Raw genomic sequence first — 26,671 nt, 5'->3', positions numbered from 1 at the left:
AAATAGTCAAGGTGCGGACACCGTTGGCGACAGTGAGAGCAAAAAAATTTAAAATAAAATCCTTCTCTCTCTCTCAATGAGAGCAAACACCGTTGGTGACAGTGGTGGCCCTTTCCATCCATGACGACCAACCCAAGTTTGTTCAAGTATTCCTACAATTTGCACTTGATGAAAAAAAAAATTTACAATTTGCACTTGATCAAAATGTGAAAGTGTAAGTGTTTTGGGCTCAGGGCTATGCATAGCCTCTGAATTTCCTTATGAACTAACCTACTAACTTTCCCCTAATCTCATGTATACAATACCGGGGAAAAAAAAGTGGAAGTGTGAGCGCACTTTCATACAGTATACTCTAATTAAAGAACTCTAGCTTAATAATTTGAGCTTGATTCGAGCTCGATTTCATGTAATTTTGAATAAGCTGACCTTGAGCAGGTTTAAAAGCTACTTCCAAGCCCGATTCCGTTTGATTCAACCCGGCTCGTTTGCAACTTTACCTACCCTCCACGTAAATGTCACTCGTCCCCATTATATTCTTTTTGATATCCGGGAGCTCGGCACTCAACTTTGTTGCATCATCCCATCGAATCGGGAAGAAAAGTTTCCAAAAAGCTTTGGCCTTTGTTCAACATCTATATAGTATATATCATCACGTGTAAAAATCTAGTAGTAGTATTAACGATGACCTAACTCAGGTCTATTTAATAGTGCAAGTCTAAACTATTAGCAGCAATCCCACCACTTGATGAAGTTTATTTTTTTGAAGCTTGTCACACGTTCTCATTTGTAAGAGAGAAATAATGCAAAAGATATATAGGCTCCAAGCCCTGCAATTAAATCACCAACCGAGTCGGGTTTAGCCCGTTGTGTGTCTTATTTCGAGCAAGTGTTCACTCGTTCCAAGCTCGTCTAAGATCGGTTTGTTACATAATCAAACCAATTGTGTGCACATTTTTTTTCAAATATCGTTCATCTAATTTCGAACCAAACTCGAACAAGCTTCCACCCAAATTATCCCACAGGCTACCACAACATAGAACTAGGGTTGGAGAACTTTAGGTATGACCACATTTTTTCACTATTAATTAATCTATTTCACCTCTTATGGGTTTTCTTTTTTGTGTTCTACTAACTAAAATAAATACTTATTATTTTTCAAAAATACTTATTTTTTGAATTAAATGTGATGTATTGTGAGAGAATGACCAATTTCGTAAAACGGGAAATAGATGCTTAAAAAATAAGAACCTTAGCGAAACGAGGTCGAACAACATCAATGCTTAAGACTTGAAACCAACCTCACTACCCTCCGTGCAGCTTCACCCCCTATGGGACCTAGTTAGCAGTTACAGCGTTTCTTTAAACCTCATGTATAGCGTTCTACCCAAATATTTTGGGTCAATCGATTTTGCATCCGATTTCGCACAGAACTCCTACAAAATTTTGAATCGATTTAGAGCTCGATTCTGCACAAAACTTTTCTGATATTTTCGATCATTTGGTTCGAACCTAACCCCAGGTTTCTCAATCATTGCCGTGCTATTAATTCTAGGGTTTTGCTCGTTTCAGGTCTGTATGAATCGGTTGGCACATATAACAAGGTCAATCATACGGTAGAGAAAAATTAGCAGGGTGAAGTTGGTAAGATGATACCATTTTCAAAAGAAGTTGGTAAGATGTCTATCGGAGAAATCCGAACGGTACCTAAAACATGCTTCAAAATTCGATCCAACTAATTAGACTCGTTTTCAACCATATGGACACATGACGTAAATGTCACTTGCCCCAATACGACAACTAACATCTACTCTTATAACCGGGAACTCAGGAATAAAGTTTTGTTAGATACTGTATCATTTTGTCATATTTAAAATAAAAAAAAGAAAAAGAAAAAAAAAGTTTTCCCAAAAGTTATGGCCTTTATTTAGAAGTATATCACAACGTGTACAAATCTACTATTCTATTAACTATGGCTGTCCACATAATTCCGAGGGTTGGCCTAATAGTCAAGGTCTGGAACTAAAGAGTTTGCTTTCTCTTAAGATTTTCGGTTCAGAACTTCTCAAATGCTATATATCAACATCTTTCGGACTGGATCATACAAAGCTTTGCTCTGACTTCAATTGGGATTCGCAAAAGTAGGGGGAGGGATTAATCCCATGGGATTAGACGAGGTGTGCGTAAGTTATCCCGAACACCTGAGTTATAAAAAACGAGTAATTATACATAAACTCAACTAGCCCACTTCATAAATTGTATATATAAACAATGACCAACTCAGGTGCGCGCATGTGTATATTTAAACTCTACTAGCCCACTTTTTGAAGTTAAATTTTATTCAAGCGTGTCACGCATTTTGTTTTTTAACAAAAATATATTGAAATAATGCAAAAGATTGGCTCCAAGCCCTCCAATTAAATCATGACCCACTTCGGGGTGAGCCACTTGATTCGGAGGTGCTGTTGTGCGTCCCGGTGTAGTGCGGCACGCGGACCGTCGATCTTTTCAAGAGGTGTGTTTTTTTAATTTTGACCGGTAATAAATATCTTTTACCGGAAAAAATTTGTTTTTAATCTGGACCATTGACTGATGAGATCGATGGTCATGAGCTGTTCTACACGTGCACTACACAGGGGTGCACTACAGCACCCCTGGATCCCTACTAGCCACTTAGGCCCCGTTCTGCTAAGGAAAATAAGTATTTATTTCAAATATGTACTTATTTTTTGAATTAAAGATGATTTGTTATGAGAGAATGACCTATCTTGTAAAGCGGGAAATAAGTACTTAAAAAAATCTTAGCGGAACGGGGCTTAGCCCATTATATTTTGGCATAAGGTCATAGGAAAAACATCGACCTAAATCTCTTCCAGTGTTAATTGTATATTAGCTAAAAGATGGTTCCAATTGAACCCACCCAAATTATCCCAAAGATTAAGACCAAAGTGTTTCTGTTCTTTAGTATGATTTTTTTTTTTTTTTTAAATATCTCTAAATGGAGATCGAGAGAGTTGGCTGTCACGAATTGATCTTTTTGAATATTTGATACTGTTGGTGGACGGTGGTTCTTGCCAAAAATGAATAGGGTTGAGCAAATAAATCAAACAACAATTATTATTCAATCACAAACACTTACACACAAGCACACTCATATTTTTTGGTGGGGCCCACACACACTAAAGGTATAGTGTGTGTGCCTCCGATGTAAATGTGAGTGGATTTGTGTAAATATTTATGTGAGTGTTTGTGATTGTAGAATAATATTGAACAAACAAAGGGAACACATGGATTTTCATGCGGTTCGGACAAATTTGGTTTTTAGCCAAACTCGCCTACTCCGCAGCAGCCTCATTCATTCTCATTAATAAATCTCAATGAGCACAAATATCCACTTACATCAAGTACATCATTGTGGATATTACGCAATTATCCATAATAAATAGATTACAAAAATATCGAATTGAGGCACGGATATCTTGCTATCTATAAGGAGATGCATGCAGGCCCTCTACGGCAGGTTAATCTTGAACCACCACCGATGCAGCAGACCTCCAATATGGCTTGTCTCCTCCAGGATAAAACAGGCCGGCTATAAGTTGTGTTGGCTCGAACAACCCTACACAAGTTAGTTGAGCCCAAAGCTCCACCACAAAACACCCTTACATTTTGCTGGGTAATCTCTCTGTAACTATAATATGGGGATACAGAATATGGAGCAATATAGGAGAACCTTGATCACTATGCTTTGAGGCCTACCACCTCAGGCTTATGCTTCTGCCTTCACAATGAAATAACGTGCATGCATGTACAGAAGAGTACATCAACTGAAAACATTGAGAAGAGTTTTTCTTTGCCGGCACAACAAATTAGGCCCCGTTCTGCTAAGTTTCTTATTTTTTAAGTAATTTTTTTACGGTTTACAAGACAAATCATTTTCTCATACAATACATCACTTTTAATTCAAAAAATAAGTGCTTATTTGAATTTGAAACGAATCAGGGCCCAAATACCCCAACTAAATTACTATTCTCCATTACTATGGTATCATGCACATATAATTGCCGTTATGGCTTTCTTTTTTGTCTGTCACCAAATCCACTTTCAAACTCTAATAATTGATTTCACAAAATATCATGATTTTATTAGTAAGAGATAAGATATACAAAAAAACTACTCCCTCCGTCCCTTTTTTTGTGTCCAGTATTCCATTTTGGGCTGTCCCTTAATAAGTGTCCATTTTGTAAAGTTAGGGGGGTAAAAGTTGATGTATTGTCTATTTTGTCCCTAAAAGTAGATTTTATTTTGAAAAGTTAGTGAGTAAAAGTGTAATGATGATGGGTAAGTAAGGAAAGTGGAGGAAAAAGTTGATGTGAAAGGTGTAATGATGATGTTTTTTTAATAAGTTGGAATTACGAAGCAGGACACTTAAAAAGGGACGGAGGGAGTAACAGACACTGGTACTATATCTCTGGAAAGATATTTTTGGATCTTTCCAAAGATATACCGGTGAGATTGTAAATCGCATGCGTATCTGCAACTTTCAACTACGTATTCGTTCTTAATTCACGAACAGGTTTAGGGCCGTTACGACTGTTACAGCGATTTACGCGCTTCAAAAGCTGTCCTTTTTGATCGATGCCCCCGATGTCATTCTACTGCGCTCGATACTCCTGCGTATTGTTGGAATTTGTCCCACATCGGTTAATTATCCCTTTGAAAACTAGTATATGAGTCTGAACGGCATCTCCCCTCATTCCCAATTGATTTTGAGGTGGGTGCTTTAACATAGTATCAGAGCTAGGTTTCCAAAGTGTTAAGAAAAGCGAAATAATGTATTATTGATTGTATTCAAACCATAACTACCCTAACATGCCTTTAAATAGGTTACAAGACTTGATGACTTAGAAACTAATCAACAAAGAAACATGAATAACAAGGAAACAAAAATATTATCCTACCCTAAACAAGAAATATAATATTGAAACCAAGAAAATATGGTAACATAATACCTTGTTCAATAAGTCTACGTATACTACCACTACACCATCTACTACATTTTTTGTAAGGCCCACCTCGGGTCCCAAAAAAATACAGAAAAATGTTCATAAATTTTAAAATAATATATTATGGAGCCCTGTAAAAAATCAGCCCCAACAAATATCGATAAGTATTATTTCTTGATTCGTAGGAGCGAAACTGTATAGTTGAGCAGTTTCGCCCCTACAAATCAAAAAATAATACTTAATGATATCCGTTGGAGCTGATTTTTTACATGGCCCCATAAAATATTATTCTAAAATTTATGAACATTTTTCTGTATTTTTTTGGAACCCAGGATGAACCCCACAAAAGATGTAGTGGATGATGTAGTGGATGGATGATAGTGTATGTAGCATGACTTAACACAAAGGCTTTTTCCTTTTATTTTTGTCATAGTTGCACTTTGTTTCGTTGTGATCTGTGTGTTTTGGGTCCTTTGTTGACCTCTCCGCATACGAGTCATGGGGTCACACGTGTGGGGAGAGAGTTGGAATTTGTACCACATTGGTTAATTATCACCTTAAAAACTAGTATGTGAGCTTGAGCAGTCTCTTCCATCCACACCGATTGATTTTGAGGGGGTGCTTTAACATGTATCAGATACCGTTGTTTTGAAATCTTGACAAATTGATACCCGGTGAGAATTCAATTAATGAATTTTCAATAAATTTTCTCTATCTATCTCTTTCCACTCATTACTCTCAAAATCCAAACCCAACAATAAATAACCTGGTTGGAAAAATCACCATTAGTTTAAATAAAAAGTTTGGCCAAAGCCACTCATCATCGCCATCATAATACAATATAAACTTCCAAACACATGCTCTCATTAGTTTAATTGACAGTTTCTCTTTCTGCTTTCAATTGTTGTTGCACTCATTTTTCTATAAATAGACTGGTTAATTTGATCCCCTTCTGGTATCTCATATCTCATCACAAACATTGTTGTTGTGTTTGCAAATAACTCGAACAATGAAGTATCATCAGAAGAGTTTGCCGAAGAAGAAGATGATAATCATGGTTCCATACCCGGCGCAGGGGCACGTGACCCCCATGTGCCAGCTAGCCACCGCGTTAGTCCACCGCGGATTCCACCCTGTTGTTGTCACCCCGGAATTCATTCACCGAAAAATCAATCCCCGAGACGAAAATAGTACCGATGTTTCTTTCTTGTCCATTCCCGATGGGTTGGATGAGGATGGGCCACGCGATTTTTTCGCGATTGAGAAGGCTATGGAGAACGATATGGCGACTCATTTAGAGGGCCTCGTTCGCAAACTTCACGAGGACGAGGACAAGAAAGAAGGTGGTGGGAATGTTGTGTGTGTGGTGGTTGACTTGTTATGTTCTTATGCTATTGAAGTAGCCGAGAGGTGCGGTGTTCCCGTGGCCGGGTTTTGGGCAGTTATGTTGGCTGCTTATCGCTTGATCGCTGCTATTCCTTATATGTTACACACCGGTCTCGTTTCTGAAACAGGCAAGTGTTGTTGCTCACACTCTAACTACGGTGGACGAGTTTGCTCTGTTTATTTTTAATTTAAAAGGTCTTTGGGAAATCTAAATAACTAATCTTTTCGTTTTTATAATTTCTTGATCAAAGTTTTTATTTTTTAAATTTATTAAAAGAGGAAAAAAAATACAAAATGTGAACAAAGTAATGAATTTATTGGTATTGAAAACAACGAGTCAAATTTTAAAAACGTCGATAAAATAAAAAATTTAAAGATTGATAAGTTGGCATGTTGCATTTCTATTTTTGAGAATTATTGATTCGGCCCAAATGACCAACTAATCTGGATGGCTAAAACTTGGGCAGCATTGGCCCGACAGAGAAGTTGATAGCATGCATGTCAGAGTCGGCATTTTTTCCATCTACATACTCATATAATGTGACTCATTTGATGTGTTTTGACAGGTACTCCACAATTCAAAGGTCAGATTTGCATCGTACCAGGTCAACCAAAACTAGGCCCCGACGATCTTCCATGGTTGATTGGAACTTCTGCTGCCAAAATTTCAAGGTTCAAATTTTGGATCAGGACCTTAGATAGGTCAAGTAGGCTTCGATGGCTCCTCGTAAATTCCTCCCCAAAAGAAGAAGAAGAAGAAGAATGCCATGATCACGAGCAGAAAATACGATTAATCAATGCCTATGATCAACAACATTACCCTTTCATTTTTCCGGTTGGACCTCTAAGCAAGCACGCTTTAACGTGCAAGAACGCAACGTTTTGGGAAGAGGACATGACCTGTTTGGATTGGCTAGAGAAACAAAGGTCTAGCTCGGTCGTGTACGTCTCGTTCGGGAGTTGGGTTAGTCCCATTGGGGAAGGAAAGATCAAGAGTTTAGCATTGGCACTCGAGGCATCTAAACGCCCGTTTATTTGGGTCCTGGGCATTTCGTGGCGCGAAGGTCTACCGCAAGGGTATTTAGAGAGAGTCTCGAAACAAGGGAAAGTGGTTTCATGGGCACCACAGATGGAGGTGCTAAGACATCAGGCTGTGGGGTGTTATCTCACACATTGCGGGTGGAACTCGACCAACGAGGCTATACAATGCATGAAACCCCTGGTGTGTTATCCGGTCGCCGGGGACCAGTTTGTGAATTGCGCATATATCGCGGACGTGTGGAGAATTGGGGTGAAGATTGGAGGGCTTGGACAGAAAGATGTGGAAGAGGGTTTTAGGGAGGTTTTGGAGGATGGAAAGATGAGAGAGAGTTTGTTGAGATTGAATGGGAGGATTATGGGGAAGGAAGGTAGCTTAAGTGCCACTAATTATCTCACAACCTTTATTGATGACCTAGAGAAGTCATGAAATTGAGCCACATGCTTCCTTAGCTATGATATGATTAATACTCCTAATCATTCATGCATCCATCCAAATGATACTCCTAATTAATAGTACTACTGAGACTGAGATAATGGCCGGCCTAAGTAAATAGCAAGACACACACTAAATCTGCAAGGTCGTTGTTAGGATTGTAATTATAGTATCAATTACTGTGTGAGTTTTATTTTTTATTTTTTGCATAATGTGACTTTTTTTGGAACAGACGTAATGTGGTAATCACATTGTTGATATATAGCTTTCATTTCATTTTTTTTTATTTTATTATCAACAATCAAGCAATTGTCATTGCAAGAGAGAGAGAGAGTGTTTCGTGGGGAGGGGGCTCCCCTTCTCTACCCCGCAGCCCCCCTTCCCCTTTTTCCCCGATTCTTCTCCTCCTCCCTCTCAGTTCCCCCTCCTCTCCGGCCTCTCTTTCTCCTCTCCTTTCCTCTCGGCTCATATTCTACCGCCATGAATGAGAGATGGTTAAGGAATGAGAGATGGTTAAGGAAGATCTCCCTCTCTCCTTCATTTTTGGGTTACGGAGACCAGGGGAATAGATCTGATCCACTTGGCGATGGTTTATCAAGCTCTCCGATGGCAATGACAACGGTGAAGGCGTGTGCAGCTAATCCGGCTCCGATCTTCCCGTGATCTGGCCAATTGCAGTGGGAACTAGCTTACCACTTTGGATTCCATGGACTCTACATCTTTCTCCTGGGTTCCGACACCACCGTTCTATTTTTTATATTTTGTTGTGTTTTGTTTGTTGTTTTAGGTGTAATTTTTTTCAAGTTAATATACTGGGACGATCTTCACTTAAAAAAAAATAAAATAAAATACTCCCTCCGTCCCTTATTTTGTGTCCAGTATTCCATTTTGGACTGTCCCTTAATAAATGTCCATTTTGTAAAATTAGAGAGTAAAGTTGGTTGATTGTCTATTTTGTCCCTAAAAGTATATTTCATTTTGAAAAGTTAGTGAGTAAGTGTAATGATGATGGTTAAATAGGAAAAGTGGAGAAAAAAATTAATGTGAAATATGTAATGATGATGTCTTTTTAATAAGTTGAAGTTACAAAGCAGGACACTTAAAAAGAGACGGAGGAAGTAGCAAATACTAAGGCAAAAAATTTCATCACAAATAGATAAGAATGAACCAAAACTACCAAATATAAGACACGAACTACTGCGAAAAGCACACCAGGTTAACATGCTCAAGGGCACAAAGCCGAAGCAAACCAACACTAAGTGTCGGCGTAAGAGTGCCGTCAGCAACTAAGTAGGCTTTAGATGATGCAATTGTTGTAGTATGAAGCTTACTCAAGTGACTCTTTGCATTCATCATATATATCAATTCACTATTTAAGAAGTTGATGTTGGCTGGCAACAACCAACTTTTCAAGTTTCTACTCAACTTTTCATGAACTATGCCAAGACACAAATTCAAACAAAATAACCAAGGTGCAAAGATCTGCTTTCTAACCTTTAAGAAAGCAGTACATCATAACATTTGGATTGCCTCTTGTTCAAAAGTACCATGTATCGGAAGATTCATAAACGCAGCACACCCTTCTGCTAAACTCAAACACATTCTGCACACATCAACACCAATAATAAGCTCTTTCACTGTCTTTCCTTTTGCTATCTCATGGTTTTATGCATCATTTACTCATAAACAGGTGTTTAGGAAACAATTACTAACTCATCAATTACAAAATACAAGATATAAAGAGCCTCGTCCGTATCTCATCACTTCTCTAGATAAGATAAGATCCCTCAAGACATTACTAAGAAACAAAAAGCACAGTATCATTATACCAAAATCTCCTGATGGCTTCGTCGTTAGCCAGTATATTACCCCTAGTCATAGTTGGTATGGTCTAAAGACACAACAATTAACAAGGGTAAAAATCCTTCGCAAATATCGATGGATTGTAAGAAAAGAACCAAACCCAAGAATGGCAATTAAACCATGCCACCTGAAAAATTGGCTCGACTCGGGCATCAACTCCTTTCCAGTTGAACATGCTTCCTAAGTAATGTTTGTTTGCTTGTCCACCCGAAGAAGAATATGCCTCCCTCGATATTAACCTTCTATGCCTCACTCGTTTCAATCACAACTCATCGTGAACATCTGGTTCAGAGTCTGCTTCCTCAGGGATTGAGCTCTCCGACGTCTCTGATGTTTGGCTGTCTTCAGATGATGTAGTATTAGTCTCCTCAGAAGATGAGCTGGAGGCAGTATCATTCTTTACCGGCTTCTCAACTTTTGGCTTTGGCTTGGGAATTTTGTTGATGCTAGCAACCTAGACATAGAGCAGCAGTCAAGATAATAGTATCGCAGGATTAATGAAATTTAAGATATTATTAGTCCTTAGCTCGAGGGGAGGATTGCTAGAATACCTGGTCTTGAAGATCTAGTATCTTCTCATATACTTCTTCAGATGTAAATGCTGGCTTGCTGGATGACGAAATTCTGTCAAAGAATCACAGGAAAGTAAACAACCATATTATTGACAACACTAGGAATTGGTTTACTTCTCTATCTAATTTGGGACGACAGATAAGCTTAAGGAATCGAAAGTAATTGAGTCTGCAACTTGCTATCCTTTCAGCTAGAGTATGAAACCTTGTCTAATTTAATACTTAAGTTGCATATTGCCAAGATAATTTGAAGGGATATCTCTACCCTCTGTTGCATTTCCAAGTCTCAGCATTCTTTGAAGCTGAGATTTCTTGGATTGCTGGCAAATTTAGTGGAACATCTTTCAATTACGTATCACAAAGCAGTGAATGAAATACAAAATAAGGTGTTCCGGTTTACCCCCTTAAAAAATAAGTACTTATTTGCAATTTTCAAGCTTAAAAATAATAAGCTTACTGAAATAAAAAAATATGCAATATGTATCTTGTTCGATAGATTTCGATGAGATTTATCAAACCTTGCAAAAAAAAATTGAAAAATTATTTTCTTAAGTCCATTATTTTTAAGCTTGAAAATAGGTCCTTATTTTTTAAGTACTTATTTGAGAAAGTGGAAAGGGGCCTAAAAACCTCAAGAAAACTTTCAAAACCTGCAATTTCTAATACTCAGTGGAGCCGAGCACGAACACAGGGATAAATGGGTGCCGTTTTGTGCATATGTGAAAATCATAAAATTTTACGTTGTCATCATGCTAGATAAAAAAAATCCTATTGCATGAAAAGGTGAAATAGAAACTCATGTTATGAGTATACAGTGACTAAAAACTATAGATTCATTATTTCTTTTGCCGGTCAAACAAAACTATAGATTCGTTATTCTTTTAATTTAAAGCTTCATTCCCGGCATCAATTCATTCATGAGACCCTAGACGTGTCTCTAGATTGTCCAAGTGATAGGCACACATACTGAAGAATCTAGTCTAGACTTAAAAGAGAGAGAGAGAGAGAGAGAGAGAGAGAGAGAGAGAGAGAGAGAGAGAGAGAGAGAGAGAGAGAGAGAGAGAGAGAGAGAGAGAGAGCTTACTTCTTCTGCTCAGCCTCTTTCTCATCCAACCATTTTCTCAACTTTTCAGTGTCCCTCAAAACCTGATGATCCAAGCATTGTGGGTATCATAATTGAAAAATGAATTAAGATACATGAAACATACACTGCCATGTGCTTTCTACGCAAAAACAGATGAAAGAGGGGTAAAGCACCTCATCTATTCTCTCTCTCGGAAGCCAAGCTTTTTTCGTTTCCCATCCATGCACAATCTTTAGATGCTCAGCAGATACAATAGAAAGAAAACAAAAAGTTCAATGCACTATCTCAAAAACAAAAACAAAAGGAAGGCCTATAACAATCAGTACCAAGAAAAGTTCAAAAAACAATCACAAAAAAGAAAGCTTTTATCTAAAAAGAAGGATAAAAGAAAAGCCTTTTCTGCAAATCCATGGAAAGACAGTAAACATGTGGACCATTATTGTTTCTTCGAGAGGACTGGCATTGATTTGCCTCCTCAATCACAAGAGGTTAAACAAGGACGAGGTGATCCCTCTCGAGATGCAGATTTCACAGTTTAGATAGTTGCTAATCTTGTACCTCAGTAACCCCCCCATGTCCCAACAGCCATTGCTGTACCAATACATTCTGCAAGTGCTACAAGGCTTGCAAATGTCAATGGAGTAGTGGTCCACCCTTTCCTATCTTGAGATCCCATGGTCAAGGAAATCAAGTTGAGACCCACCTCCACAACTTCATAGCTCAGTAGTGTATCTTGTTTTCGAGTTCTTAATTTCTTAAGCCAACTAAAACTAAATGAACCGGCCCACCACACACTGCTTTTTGGCTAGGGTTTTACTTGGCCGATAAGTTATGGCATAAAGAACACAACTGCAAGAAGTCTGGTCTTGGGTGAAAAATCCCCTAAAACCCCTGACCCAACCAAACCAATTCCATCCATACTTTTGATACACGAATAAGGAGACATCTTTCGATATTTGTATCGTTATCCTCCTTTACCGATACCCAGTTCGTGTTGGGAAGAAAAGATGTCATTCACCCCTCCATGTTGCAGAGCATTTGCAGAGTACCGGTGCCGTAGGGGCAACTTGATAAACAGTTAACACAGACATAACGACTGAATGAGCCAACCAAGTTTCTAAGTCATAGTTTGCTTTACTATCTCCATCATTGGATTGGTTTCTAAATTATCATCCTATTGTAACACTATATACTTCGCACATAAAACTAATTACATTTATTGTCTTACTAAATACTTTGCACATAAAACTCCTTACATATATTGTCTTGCAGAGGGGTCGTAGAGGTAGTTCCTAAGTCTGTATTAGATTCTTTTTCATCCAAGTTTTGATTTTCTTTACCGTCTCAACCAGTGTAAATCAACAACAATTAGCTAGAATATTAATCTTCTACTTGATCTTTTATCACTTATGCCACCTGCATAGCATCTAAGCTTATAGAAGTTTAACAACCACTGGCATAAACATGCATTTCAGCTACTATTCTCTACTATTAACCATCTAATTTACCTGTTGTAGCTCACTAAGGTATCTTCGAGCATGTTCACATGCTGCTGGTCTTGCCGTAAGCTCATTAAATCTGTGTCAACATCACACTATAAGCTTTACAAATTGCAAAAACTAAAACCTTTCTAGTCACGAGAATAATTCGTAGGGAGTCGGGACAGACCTGAAAAATATGGGATCACCAATAGCTTTTAACAAATCTAGTTTTTCTTGAAACTGGGTGGCAGACGCATCTTCTCCGTCTGTGTACAACCATTCCTGCACCTGAAACAGTGCAAGATTGCCGATTCAAGAAACTAAACTCGGGGATATGATGAAGCCTAGTGGTTGCACAAACAAAAAGCGAAGTGGCACCGTAGAGACAGAGAGGGCTAACAGAAGAAACCTCGTCAAGTTTTTCAATGAAGGACTGGCGTTCTTGATTCGAAGAAATTTTCTCCAACTCCTTCAAAACTTCAAGCTGGTTGAGCAACAATGCATCAAACAAAATATTGTAAGTCAGTCACTTCAAATTGAAAAGCAATCAATTAATCAATTATAGAAGGCACATGAGAAAACACAAAACATTGTAATGGACAGACGCATGTGCAAATAATAGGCCAATTATTTGCAGGCTTTCACATTGGGCTGAGCTTCAAATGAAGGAACAATGTTTTTACCAGAACAGATTCATATGAAAAGGAAGAAAAAAAAATGAACAAAAACCTGAACAGTCACCATTTATTCTACATGGTCAACAGAAATAAGGGGAAAAGTCAAAGCAAAAATGATGATTTCAAAATTCACGTCAAACAACTACTAGCAAATTTCCCAAAGCAATTCAGACCTTTTCTTTAGTGGCATATATGTATCCTTCAAGGCTATTTTTCAACTCTGCTGTTCTTTTTCGTTCGGAATCCTTTTTATTCAGTGCTTCTAGTCTTGCTTTAGCTTCAAGAAAAGCTTCTTCCGACAGCATCCCAGGTCCCACTGCCTTCTCAACAATCTAGAAAAAGGTGCCAAATGAATATCTAAAATCCCAAAATGTATTACGCCAATCCAATATACGATGTCAGATAGATTTTGAAAGAGGAATGACTTAGCACCTTAAGTGGAACTCTAAAAGTCCTCTTCTTTAGCTTTTTTTCTGTACCAAGATCAGTGGTGCTTTGTTCATTTACACTCGTGTTGGATGTATTACTTGATCCACCATCCGTTTGCTGGTCGTCAATGCTTTCTTCTGAAGTGTTCTTTGGCCCACCTTCAGCTGAGATGTTGGGTGATCCAGAAGCTGAGTTTTCCACAGTAAGATTCTTTTTGGGGACTTCAACCCATTCAGATATTTCAATTACCGCATCTGCCCGATCCAAGGAAAGTACCCCACTTCTACTGAGAGAAAACTGCATATTGGCCTTGATGGGGGAAGAAAGATTACGAGATGCATACCTAGAAAACAGGACAGATGATAAAAATCAATAACCAAATGAATAGACCTTCCATTTCTCAAGGTAAAACACCAGAAGAAGCCACGTCAACTGACAATTCAAAAAATTAGGATCCTCACTTTTCACTAGCATCAGTCAGACCAGACACAGAATACTGAGCGAATACTGGTGAAGCAACACCGGGGGGTAGTAGGTCACCCTCATAGGCAAGGGAAACTTCGAAGTCTTTATTATGGGAAAAGGGTTTGAAAATCTGTCACACAGGCACACAATGTTGATTAGCACAAGTAAATGACAAAATTTTGATCGTTTCTAAATGTTATTGTATCAAGTGGAATAGATGCAAATTTCCACCAAATAATTTACCTTACTAGGTACTTTTTTCATTCTTCCCACAACAAACTTTGAGCTGTTTTCGTCTTTCAGAAGATCAGGTCCATTAAACTCAATCACATATCCATACGAAGAACCATCAACCATCCCCAGTTTACGATTTAATTTGATTCCATCACTTAAGTTTGCTGCATGTAATGAAGCACCAAGAACAGTAGCTTCATCAGCATCCAAGTGTTTGTCCAGATTTTCCCTCCCAAGGAATTCTTGGAGCGTAGCCTATAAGAGACAAAATAGAGAATCTCAAATGTAAACGTGCCTGTAAGCAATGGCATTAAGTACTTCTCTTTATAGCCATAAGTGAACAGATAGGAGGATGCTTTAATACAAAAGAAACGATGATACGTTTAAAGAGCAGATTGGCAAATGCAGCAGCTTCACACTAGGATACACAATCCCACCAAATAAATCTTTAAAAGTAATTTTTATGGTTTGTCTTGATGGTGAGAACACTTGCATTCTTGTAGTTCCTATTCTTACTAGGCATTCACTCAGCAGATCTTGCAAATAAACAGTTTCTGTTTGCTAACTGAATACTGCTAAAAACTGAATTCATTTGGTGTTTTGTAATTGTTTCTGATAAAGTACAAATAACATCTACTGATAAGAAGAAAAAAAAATGCACACATGACAATGCTTAATAACTCAGTGCTTAGATTTCAGTCACACTTCCCGATATCCTGTTGACAGTACAGTATTCAAATGTCTCCACAATGCACGTGTCCAAAACTTTTCAGTACTTGTCATAAAGCAATTGTATACTTTGGCACTAAATTGCCATACTTGGTTTTCAGCCATTTTTTAGGTTAAATTTTAGCGAGAAAACATGAGCTTAAAATGAGACTTTGAAAGACAGAATAGTAGAATAGAAAAGACTGGAAGGTTGAAAAAGGCAACAGTCTATAAAAACCATTTTCTTAACGGAAACTATATACTTTTTGATAGATCATATATTCCAAACCCTTGTCAACGTACAATGTAGTACATATATTAGCTCAAATGCTATCAACGCTTGGGAGGGGTCCCTCTGAACTCAAACAAAAATGCAATAGTTAAGCTAATAAATAATTTTTAATCACAAGGGAATCCAGTTAGTAAAGACCTGTAGTCTTGGAACTCGAGTGGCACCTCCAATTAATTCCACTGCGTATACATCCTCAACCTTCAAACCAGAATGCTCTAGTACATTTTTAAGAGGGATAAGGGATTTCTCCCAAAGATCTTCGCAAAGCTCTTCGAACTTCTCACGAGTTATCATGCTCCTGGTAACACGCACAACAGTAAGAGAAATATCATAAACCCAATTATTTGAACTCATGCAAGCAAAAAATCAAATTCAAACCTAACCAGAATAACAAAGTATAACACAGTGCACAGGAGGAAGACAAAAATCTGTCAGCACGGAGACATTTTTTACAAATAGGAATACCATCTCTCTCTCTCTCTCTGGTGCACAAAAAAATGGGTGAATGCAGAATCAGAAGCAGGAACTTTAAAGATATATACAGACTGAAAATTCTAGTAGCAACTCTATCAGGTCATTTTCTCCATCCTTGCATCTGAACAAATGACTCTTGCATTTCTGCAACATAAACTGATTAGACGTTGATAAGGCGTGTGTCTGATCAAGCTCAGTGCCCTTGGCAATAGAATAACTCTACTATGGCCCTTACTTCAAAATCCGGTAGTTGTTTCCCCATCCAACTCCTAATTCCTAGGACATATTTGGGGGAATAACTTATTTTCTTCGAGGACATAGGAACAAAAATAACTCTGACAATCCCATATCACAATATGAAAAGAATGAATACTGCCCTTCTAATTTCACATACCTAAAGTCACGGTCATCATAAAGAGATTCAACTGAAATTGGAGCCATCGTATTTGCACTTAGAATTTCTTTTGTACGCTTAACCTGTTTCTTCAACTTAGCCATCGCCTTGGGAGACTTCCTCACATCAAACCCGGTTCCAAGTTGCTTGTTAAACTCATCCGCAAAGTGCTCCACCAACCTTGATTCCATAGTCTGACCCCCAAGTTGTGGGTCCCATCTTACATCCTTGACCTACGACAGCTTCAAAGTTTAACTAATTGGCTCGCCAATGATAAAAACAAAAACAGCCTTCATTCTTTGTAGAACCATATATGACACCTAGCACATGATGCCCTCTGGTAGATGAGGCCCAGGATAACAAAAGTTGCTACAAAGTACCAAGATTAGTTACTGCTCGCTGCCATCAAACAGCTTCACAGCTTTATAGAAAATTAATAAATAGCATACGGACTAATGATCCTATAGATTTACAACAATTTCTACAACATGGGCGTTACAAATACTAACGTGCACTTCCAGTGAAGAAAAGAGGAATTCCTTTTATTTTCGTCGTATACAAAGCAAATGGTAACTGGTTGAGCCGGGCTCATAAGACTTACACAAGTGCAAAGTTCCCCGCTTGCCTCTATTTACTAAAAGCCATATTCAACTTCCGCATACAATCGAATTATCACAAATAGTAACTGTTCACATCTGGAACAGTTGACTGGAATGCAATAGAATTAGCAAATCAATTGGAAACAATATGTCATAACAAGCGCTCCTAATGTCAGTTATAAGATACACATCTTCCATTTCCTAAAGGTTCGTTTTAATACAGGCCACCATGTGCATGATGATATCAACAAGAACCCAATTACCCGAGAGTGAGAATTAAATCCACAACTTGCTTAACCAAATAGTTTGAACTTCTATTCAAACTTACGAAAAGCTACGCAACACGCTTCACCTAAATTACAGTAAGCGATAACAAATGGGGCCTCAGTTTGAGGAGTACCTGAAACTGGTTGACTGACACACTCTTCCCATACTCCTTGGCGTTATACGCCGAGAAATGCACAAGAGCAGCATAAGTACTACTCGCGCCCATATCGTAGAAAACCACATTCCTTGACCCGTTGGAGAAATCTTTATCGATCCCGTACTGCAACGCGGCGCCCGAATGCTCATTAACAAGAGACAACACATTAATCCCCGCCAACTCGGCTGCCTGAATCAAACCCTTCCTCTCCGCCTGCCCAAAGCAGGCAGGCACCGTAATCACAACATCCTTCACCTTCCCCTTCGAATGAACCGTCGCCAATTCAACAGCAAACCCCAGCACCATCGCGGCCAGCTCCTCGGCCGAGTAAGCCACGTCTCCATCCTCAATCCTAACCCCCACGCCTCCCCTCGAGTCATCCACCAAGTGAAAAGGCAAGTACATCGACTCGATGTAACTCTTCACGTAATCAAACGGTTTCCCGACCAAATCGCGGATGTGGGAAATCACTCTGTCGGGGTATCTGGCGGTCAACCCGGCGGCTTCCTCGCCGATCAAACGGTTGCCGTTCTGGAAGGCTACTAGAACGGGGGACTTGCGCTTGGACATTTCGTTGATGGCGATGGAGATTGGGGTTTGGCCTGGTTTGAGGTTTACGACGGCGACTTTGATCCATTCGGAGCCTAGATCTATGCTCGAGACGGCCGATTGGGAAGGCGTGGGAGCTAGGGTTAAAAGGAAGAGGATCGAGAGGAGGAGGAGTAGCCCTGATCTGAAGAAGATCGGGGACGACGACATCATTTCGCGTTCAGGGATTCGTTTGCATGAATGGCATCAATGGAAGCAGCCGAATCTAGAACGACATCACAGTAGAAGAATGTGGGAGTAGGGTGGAGCGGCAGGGAAAACGTTAGAGAGAGAGCGAGAGAGCGAGAGAGGTTTTTGGAGAAGAAGAAGGAGAAGGATGAGGAGGAAGGCGGTGGAATATTCAAGTGGTATTTATAGGGGGGGTCGTGGGGGAGACCACGTGGGAAGTGAATGGAGGGGTTGGGCCAATGGAGGGGGGACACGTAGGAAGAAGTGACACGTGGTAGTTTGTGAGAGGATTCAGTGTGTTGTGTTGACTTGTCTGTTCCGTTGTCGTAGATCCTTGACGTTGTTTCGATTTTGAAAGTTCTGGGTCTTCTGTTGGTGGGCTGGGATCCAATTCGAATTCGGGTATGAGTTGAAAGTTGATCTTTATTTGATGTATATTATGAGAGAATATTTATCTCATAAAGTGAAAAATAAATACTTTAAAAATAAGAATTTTAACAGAGTGGGCGCTCAATAGAACAATTTAACCCATTTTTGCCTTGATTAGTGATTTACCCGAGAAGAATCGTTTTGACCAAATTCAATATCATAATAATTTGATTTTGTTTTAGTTCAAACACTGGTTGGTACCCATTTTTTATTTTATTTTGCGTAAACAAATAATAAATTGATATTCACACTCCCTTTTCTGTTATCTGCACTCCCTCTTTTGTCTTTAAGGAAAGAAAAAAAAAACCATACACTTTCAACACTAATAGCGCTAAATTCGAACAGTATCCAATCTCTCACCGTTATCGGTGTGTGCCGTATAAAAAAAAAAAAAGATACTTTAGCTGGTACGGTATTCAAAACCTTACTTCAAATGTACTATTATTCAGAAGTGTTTAGTACTCATGCCTACGGCAACAACAAAACTATTTTGGGCTCAAACTGTAGTTTGTTCAGTCATTATCTCCTCTTAACTTTATTAATTGAGATGTGCAAATTTGATCTGGTACAGAAAATCTCATGCATTATGCATTTAGGTCATGTCAATCTTTTCATGTAACTTTTTGTAGTAGTTGGGAAAGAGAGGTTTTTGGAGAAGAAGAAAGAAAAGGGGGAATGGAGACTTGCACAACCAAGCACAAGCATCAAACTCATTTCATTAGCTCTAAGAGTTCGAATACATTCAAAACCTGCTTGAGAGATGCTTACATTCAAAAACTAGTATTAGGTACTAATGAGTGCCTGCCCAAAAGAGTATCCAAGGGTGATTCAATGCTCTACACAACATTTCTGAGAGTTGAAAAATTAGGAGGAAGCCAGAGCAACTTTTTCCCAAGCTGCCAAAACTTGTTGAAGCAGCAAGCCATGCTCAAAGAAGTCGACATCCCCAAAAGAGTATCCAAGGGTCATTCAATGCTCTACACAACATTTCTGAGAGTTGAAAAATTATGAGGAAGCCAGAGCAACTTTTTCCCAAGCTGCCAAAACTTGTTGAAGCAGCAAGCCATGCTCAAAGAAGTCGACATCCCCAGCATCCAACTCCTCTTAACAAACTCGACTCAATGCATCTCGTCGTCAACACAATGCAGCGAAAGTACCTTTGTTAGTTTTCAGTTCTTCGACTGGATGGAGTATGTGAGTCATTTACAATGGTTAAAATAGTCGACCACATTTCCCAAAATATTCAGATCTTGCACCCGTTGCATTTCTTTTCCTGTCAGAGAGATAAAGAAAAGCATAACTAACTTATGGAGACAGCACAGTTAATCCACATCAAATGGAAATATTGCCTCTACATGGCATAAGAAACATCAATTGAGATTCTGGGTGACACCGCAGGCGTATGATTTCACAAGATGTATTCAAGGGGGTGAAGAATATTGATCAGGAGAGGGAGGACTAGCTAATACCACCCTCCCTGTGATACCCTCCCCGTGATATTAGCTAATCCCCCGTCCCCTAAATGGACAAATAGTTCAAGCATGTCCTATCCAACCCTTAGTTGTGAGTGCCCACAAACACCGTACTATGAAAATGAGGGAAGATGTGGGCCCCTATGTTCCCATTCCTTATTCCCACTCTTCTAATCCTACAATCAAACGTGCCCTAAAACTATTGATTATTGGCATTGCCATAATGAAGTATCATATGAACGCATGATCTCCTGGATAAGGAAGATGGATAATTTGGACATTAAGTATTGAGGCATGAGTACGTACATCGTTTCAAGTGACGTACAACGTTTTGCTTTTAAAGTCGAAGTGATTTAATTCAATCAACCACTAATATCTGCTCTTCTGCTTCATGGTTGGGTCGAGCATGCATCTCCCCATATGAGAGGTAGGTTGATGGAACAGAATTATAAGGCACCTAGAGTGCTCAGTGTTCTTCAAATAGATAAGACAATCTACTTCTAAGCAATGAAAAGTCGCACTCCAGCACAGTCGCACTAATTCTAACCTTGCATCAGAAAACCTTCACAACACATCAAGAAGTCAATAATTGGTCACAACATGAACAAAATAGTTCAAGGTAATAGGTTCAAGTTGTTATATACTAGAAAACCTCATTATTCTCCTAGTGAGTCAAGACCAAAAGCTGAATTTATAGTTTAAAGTTGTCCTAAAGCACCAAAACAGATTTGTTAACCGACTATACTTCCACGAACGATAGGAAATTTCTGTTTCCCGTTATTGAACTTATGCAAGAAAGAAAAGCGGAAAACACAACAAACGTAGAAAGATCCACGGTCCACACTCCTCATTACCTTCCTCTATTGTTAGTTGGACTGCTCTTTTCTCCAACTCAAACGCATGCCGGCTAAGTTCAGCTGGAGGCAAATGCAGAAGCCCTAAATAGATCACATGAAACAAAAGACCAGGCAGAAACGTAAGAAAAAATTAAAACGTGAAAGTAAACTTACTGTTTATCTCACTAGAATTCAAAAGACTTACTTTCTTTGTAATCCCTTTGATCAGACTCATCAAGTTGCTTCAACAAGTTTGGTAGGCAAAAAAACCATTCCGTCCTCTGCTTATCCTCAGACCCCTTGGAACCAATTGAATGTGGAGTCTCTGTTGTAGCCTTATGGAAATCAGATTGAACAGCATGCATGTCAATACCAGGTTTACCAAGAGAATCGCGGATAGACAGTCCACCGTGTGGCAATGTCCTCTGCTTATCATCAGACTCCCTGGAACCAATTGAATGAGGAGCCTCCGCTGTAGCCTCATGGCAATCAAATTGAACAGCATGCAAGGCAATACCAGGTTTGCCAAGAGAATCCCTCTGCTTATCATCAGACTCCCTGGACCCAATTGAATGAGGAGCCTCCGCTGTAGCCTCATGGCAATCAGATTGAACAGCATGCAAGGCAATACCAGGTTTGCCAAGAAAATCCCTCTGCTTATCATCAGACTCCCTGGAACCAATTGAATGAGGAGCCTCCGCTGTAGCCTCATGGCAATCAGATTGAACAGCATGCAAGGCAATACCAGGTTTGCCAAGAGAATGGCGGACTGACGGTCCACCGTGTGGGAATGTCCTCTGCTTATCATCAGAACCCTTGGAACCAATTGAACGAGGAACATCCGCTGTACCCATATGGCAAGTGGATTGAACAGAATGCAAGGAAATACCAGGTTTGCCAAGAGAATCACGAACTGACGACCCACCGTATGGAAATGTCATCACTGGAGCCCTGTAATTTGTCGTTGCCACAGGAACAAAATGAACATACTTCGGCTGCATCGGAGTTTGTTTAAGGCAAATTTCTGGCTTGAGAGGGCACTGTCTCAATTGAGGACAATTAGCATACTTCCCCATATTGTCCTGAACTTTTCCCCTACCTAATTCCATCTTAAATCTGTGACCAGGGTTAATGAGATGCTTGTTTCCACCATTATTGCTCAGTGAGAAATTCCAAGGGGTGCTTGAAGAAGGCCCCCCAAGAGCCTTAAAATGTAACCCTTGCTGAATTATTTTTCTTCCTGGTTCTATTCCAAGATTTCGCGGAGGCGGCAAAGAATGTAACTCAGATCGTTTAGGTTGACTAAGCATATTTCTCACCAATGGTAGACTTCTTCCATTGATAGGATTATGCACAAAATTTGGCTCTTGCGAAAGGATAGCAGTCGTCGATGATGACACCAGAGCCTTTGTAACCACCGTCCGTTGTGGTGCATTTTCAGTTTTTTCGGTTGATAGAGATGTTGATTGCGAAAGGACAGCAGTCGTTGATGATGACGCCAGCGCCTTTGTAACCACTGTCTGTTGTGGTGCGTTTTCAATTTTTTCAGTTGATAGTGACGTTGATTGAATGGCATTCACTTTTATTGCCTTCATTTTTGCCCGTTCAAGGAGTGCGCGGCGGCGGCGGCTTGGTATTAAAGCAGGAAAGAATCTAGGTTGTGTAGGTTGCATACATTCTCCTGATTCCTCTCGTTCCTGGTGTGTACGTTTTGCCAGTTGCCGCTTTGCGTCTCTTTCTCGTTGTCGTCGTGCACGTTGAGCCAAAGCAGCTTTTGAAATAACATCATTATTGGATGCCTAAAACATGAATATCAAATATATGTACATGAATAACCAACCACACATGGATGAATAACATAATTTCTCTCCAAACCTATCCATTGTGTGCTATGGCTAATGTTTCTTTCTTAAATATGGTTCTTTTTCCTGTCATCGCAAATATCAATTTTTGTCCTTTTCTTCTCTCTTTTCTGCATTCAATTTCCCCTTTCTTCTTTTCATTTTGGTTCATTTTGCTCTCTTTTTAAGGTACATCATAATAAATATCTTTTCAACTACTATTCCTTCTTCTTCTACTATCCTTTCTTGTTCTCGCAATTCGAAAGGCATATAAAAATTATCATGTTGGTTTTAGGAAGCAGCGTGCTTATACGAACACTATACACAATGGCTAGATTGGAAGCACAAAGATTCCAGTCTCACACTTTATACGAACACTATACACAATGGCTAGATTGGAAGCACAAAGATTCCAGTCTCACACTTTATATTTACACCATGATTTACTTTTCATGCTTCCTCAATAAACTAAAAGACAAGGGAACTTTAAAAAAATTCGTTGGAAAATCATACCACTTGTTGACTTGTTGCATTTGTCTTTCCCTTGCCAGAAGAGCTTGCTTTTTCTTTCTCTTTTTCTTTAAGACCTGCCTTTGCATTTGGTAAAAGTACCTCACGACTGCGGCTGAGATTGAGATCATGTTGATCATGGACCACGACAGCTACATTTCTTTCTAGAAGAAACTGAATCTATAAAAAGAATTCCAAAAGTGGAAACTGAAAGGCATTTGAACGGAAAAACACTTCTACGAAAGAAGTACATATTAAGAAGAAAATGGGTAAAAGGAATCTCATCTTACAGTTCGTTTCAAGTCTACATCCATGAGTAACAGGAAAATCTGGTGGCATAAGTTGAAGAGGGGAGAGAGAGATGTGGAATGTGAGTCTCTCAAGAAGCTTGACCTGTGAAACCATTCTAGTTGTTGAACACCACCTCAAGGCATAATAAAGAAGTAAAGACTATGAACTGCTTCAAACAATGGCCATCTCTGGCGGATGAATACGATCTAATTACTATCCTTTCGTGCTTGCCATAACAAAGAGTAAGAAACTATACCTAAAACCTGAAAGAATAAGAAATTATATGGAAATAGGAAAATGGTTAAATGAATTCCCTCTAGGTCTCAATTAAAGCCTTGTTCTCATGATCTAATAGGATATACACCCAAAAGGTACCAAGAAAATGGAGCATGACATGAACACACCAAGAAACGGTTTTCAGTGACTGGAACCCTATAATGAGTTCAGTCCCGCATCTGACTGTCATTCCGCTACAAACACTTTGCTATTAATTTAGAACTTCAATTAAGCTATATTGCTACAAAGCTACGAAGATAACCCTGCCAGAGATCAAAATCAAAATTATTAATAGCTTCACTAATCAGTTTTCAGAGAGCAGTCATGAAATCAAGAAACTGATTACAATTATTAAGCACATAGAGCAACTTCCCATAGTTTTGACAAGGGTGATGACACCAGCATGTAGCAGAGGGAAGACGTGGAAGAAAGGGGGAAGCAAATTTAACATGGATAAAGAAGTGAAAATATAGCCACTGAAACTGACTAACCAGCAGCTTTTGCATACAGCTTTTCTTATAATCAAATTAAGTATCCTGAGACCTTGAAATAATAAATCTGAACAGTTCATGATACTCTCAGCATGCCAGAATATCCACCTGGCTAGAGGAGAAAATCAAATCACCAAATCTTCAAAGCAACTTCCACCTCATGCTCATCAGCACAGTTATATCTCAACGTGCTGCTACAGAAATACATAGGAAACCAATAAATCAAGTCTCTAGGAACTTACGAACAAAACAAATTCAAGTTCTAGACTATCTTACAAGAAATTCCGTTGAAGTCAGGCTTCTTAGGTTGGTGCGACCATGGTCGCGCTGGAACCTTGCTACACTGCTACTGTCACTTTTCCCTTAAAATTTATGATTTTGAGACCACGAAAATGAAGCATGGAAAACCCTGCCCACATTCCAAAATAAAAAATCCTGTACATTTAGTTTCATGCAGTCGAAGAAAGCCACCAGGGAGGCTTTTGATTTCTCAGCCTATTTAATGAGGAAATGAGATTCAGCCTGTTCAAAGACTATATATCAGAGTACTGAGAGTAGTATTCTTATAAGGTTTTTTTAATGTTTTTAAAGTTCTATAGTTTCACCGGTCTAAACTTTTTTCGAAAATGTCATATCCACAACCCCAAAATCAATATGGAAGTATATTGCGCCCCACTATATAGATTTGTCTCTCCAAGCATACAATTGTGCGTTCGTCCCATGTTGTTCGGTGTCGTCTATGCAAACTTTTGAGCCCAAATTAGTTGTAGGCATATCGTTCGTACATGTAAATAATACTCCTTAACCAAAATCATGACAATTTTGTGAACAACATTCAATAGATTGAAAAAATTAATAAAAAAAGGGTCGTCTTACCTGCTACTTGTTTATGAATCGTTCACGGTTATGATGCCCTTAAAGCCCATATTGCGATTGATAGACTCCTGCAACTATATCAACCATGATATAGTTGCTATTCGCTTACTTAAACCTAATTTCTCTAAAACATAAAAAGGAATAATTCCGCAAAATATTTGAGAACTAAAATTCCTATTCAGTTGTGATCAAGTGCTTGCTAAATTAGTCATCTTCTTTAGTTTCTCACACTGACCTCGTTGATCAGCTGCAAGTAAAATCATAGCATTACACGAAGAATAGCAGTAGTAACAAGAATTCCAAAACTGAACTAAAAATGGTGGTTAATTAACTGACAAATTCACTTCGTTTTAACTACAAATTAGGTTTTGTGCGAGCTGCGAGAAGATAGATAGCTAGATAGACAGACAGATAGAGATACATGTACAAATATATATATGTAGAGAGAGAGAGAGGAGAGAGATGACCTTGGCTTCGAAGGAAGTGGCGATCTGAGAGATTAGAGAGAGAAACGGACTCGGGCAGCGGCGAACGACGGTTAGGGTTTGGTCGACGGTGGAGATTTGACAGAAATATGTTAGGCGCGGGAGATGAAAAACAATTCCTAAAAGTTTTGCAACTTTCTGACCATCGGATCTGACAAGATGGATCAATCCCAGTCGTCCGAACAACTTATATTTTTTACCAAGGGTTGCACTACAATTTCTGCCCCTACAGTATTTTATTCTCAATTGAGCCCTTAAATCTTTACAACAATGCTACGTATATTACTACTGACCACTACTCTCTTACATATATGTCAGTCTCGCATATTTAATTGTGGGATGGTCCCTACAAATATGTGAGAGAGAAATGGTCGGGGACAGCGACAAATTTATGAAGGGACGAGTGGGGGCACGTGCCCCTACTGCTGTAAAATTCCGGAGTTTTTTTTTTAAATTCTGACTATTATTTTTTTTTTTAAATTACTCCTACCTTTTTGTCCTCTTTCCGGTTTCCAAGACTCACCCACCGACAGACTTGGACTAAGATTTTTTTTTTTTCATTTTATCCTAAAATATCATAATTAATTTTTAGCTCTAGGGCTAAAAAGCCCTAAGAGAACCATAGTATCAAATGAAGAGAAAGCTTTTATCTTGCTGTTCAACACCCAAAACGACGTTGTATATGAGTCGGACAGTAGACTCGAACAGACCCAGTCGGACAGAGGATCCGAGTCCCCCATTGTTTCTAACTTTTGTATATGACTACGATAGTTTTTGTTAGTATTTGTAGACAGGTTATTAACTCTTATGTGAGTAGTATTTTTTGCG

The 26,671-nt window shown here is 39.0% G+C and overlaps 3 protein-coding genes across 10 annotated transcripts; 1 reads left to right on the top strand and 2 right to left on the bottom strand.

Moving 5' to 3' along the window:
- Positions 1-5,911: 5,911 nt before the first annotated feature.
- On the top strand, positions 5,912-7,858 carry LOC131311876 (UDP-glycosyltransferase 82A1). Its single transcript, XM_058339495.1, has 2 exons — positions 5,912-6,517; positions 6,956-7,858. Exons 1-2 carry the CDS (start codon positions 6,013-6,015, stop codon positions 7,855-7,857), a joined length of 1,407 nt encoding a protein of 468 aa, XP_058195478.1. The 5' UTR covers positions 5,912-6,012; the 3' UTR covers position 7,858.
- A 1,698-nt stretch (positions 7,859-9,556) lies between these two features.
- Positions 9,557-18,488, bottom strand: LOC131311860 (heat shock 70 kDa protein 17). Its single transcript, XM_058339461.1, has 14 exons — positions 17,536-18,488; positions 16,537-16,769; positions 15,807-15,966; positions 14,678-14,923; positions 14,431-14,564; positions 13,973-14,312; positions 13,714-13,872; positions 13,273-13,347; positions 13,051-13,151; positions 12,891-12,960; positions 11,556-11,612; positions 11,383-11,444; positions 10,278-10,350; positions 9,557-10,180 (listed from the first exon to the last, which is right to left on the bottom strand). The coding sequence occupies exons 1-14, from the start codon at positions 18,319-18,321 to the stop codon at positions 9,989-9,991; spliced, it is 2,688 nt and encodes an 895-aa protein (XP_058195444.1). The 5' UTR covers positions 18,322-18,488; the 3' UTR covers positions 9,557-9,988.
- A 977-nt stretch (positions 18,489-19,465) lies between these two features.
- Positions 19,466-25,982, bottom strand: LOC131311865 (uncharacterized). 8 transcript variants are annotated; one of them, XM_058339471.1, is made up of 9 exons: positions 25,826-25,982; positions 25,359-25,426; positions 24,759-24,891; positions 24,483-24,673; positions 23,715-23,817; positions 23,428-23,604; positions 21,279-22,872; positions 21,092-21,175; positions 19,466-20,038 (listed from the first exon to the last, which is right to left on the bottom strand). In XM_058339471.1, exons 4-9 carry the CDS (start codon positions 24,560-24,562, stop codon positions 19,965-19,967), a joined length of 2,112 nt encoding a protein of 703 aa, XP_058195454.1. In that variant the 5' UTR covers positions 24,563-24,673; positions 24,759-24,891; positions 25,359-25,426; positions 25,826-25,982; the 3' UTR covers positions 19,466-19,964. The 8 variants fall into 8 exon arrangements, with proteins under 8 accessions (XP_058195454.1, XP_058195455.1, XP_058195452.1 ...); XM_058339472.1 differs by lacking the exon at positions 25,359-25,426 and having other exon boundaries at positions 24,759-25,004; XM_058339469.1 differs by lacking the exon at positions 25,359-25,426.
- Between the last annotated feature and the right edge of the window lie 689 nt (positions 25,983-26,671).

Source organism: Rhododendron vialii, chromosome 12a (genome assembly GCF_030253575.1).
Source record: "Rhododendron vialii isolate Sample 1 chromosome 12a, ASM3025357v1".
In the NCBI taxonomy this organism is placed as follows: domain Eukaryota; kingdom Viridiplantae; phylum Streptophyta; class Magnoliopsida; order Ericales; family Ericaceae; genus Rhododendron; species Rhododendron vialii.
This window is presented reverse-complemented; position numbering and strand designations above follow the sequence as displayed.

What these genes read in the sequence shown, in the direction of transcription:
- LOC131311876 (XM_058339495.1), top strand. Translation starts at nt 6,013, where the DNA reads ATGAAGTATCATCAGAAGAGTTTGCCGAAGAAGAAGATGATAATCATG. An exon ending in CGGTCTCGTTTCTGAAACAG is followed by an intron (nt 6,518 to 6,955) that starts GCAAGTGTTGTT and finishes GTGTTTTGACAG; the next exon opens with GTACTCCACAATTCAAAGGT.
- LOC131311860 (XM_058339461.1), bottom strand. Translation starts at nt 18,321, where the DNA reads ATGATGTCGTCGTCCCCGATCTTCTTCAGATCAGGGCTACTCCTCCTC. An exon ending in CTCGAGTTCCAAGACTACAG is followed by an intron (nt 14,924 to 15,806) that starts GTCTTTACTAAC and finishes TGTCTCTTATAG; the next exon opens with GCTACGCTCCAAGAATTCCT. An exon ending in CTGACTGATGCTAGTGAAAA is followed by an intron (nt 14,313 to 14,430) that starts GTGAGGATCCTA and finishes CCTGTTTTCTAG; the next exon opens with GTATGCATCTCGTAATCTTT.
- LOC131311865 (XM_058339471.1), bottom strand. Translation starts at nt 24,562, where the DNA reads ATGAACTGTTCAGATTTATTATTTCAAGGTCTCAGGATACTTAATTTG. An exon ending in TCAAAGGGATTACAAAGAAA is followed by an intron (nt 21,176 to 21,278) that starts GTAAGTCTTTTG and finishes TGATCTATTTAG; the next exon opens with GGCTTCTGCATTTGCCTCCA. An exon ending in CCAACTAACAATAGAGGAAG is followed by an intron (nt 20,039 to 21,091) that starts GTAATGAGGAGT and finishes TCTCTCTGACAG; the next exon opens with GAAAAGAAATGCAACGGGTG.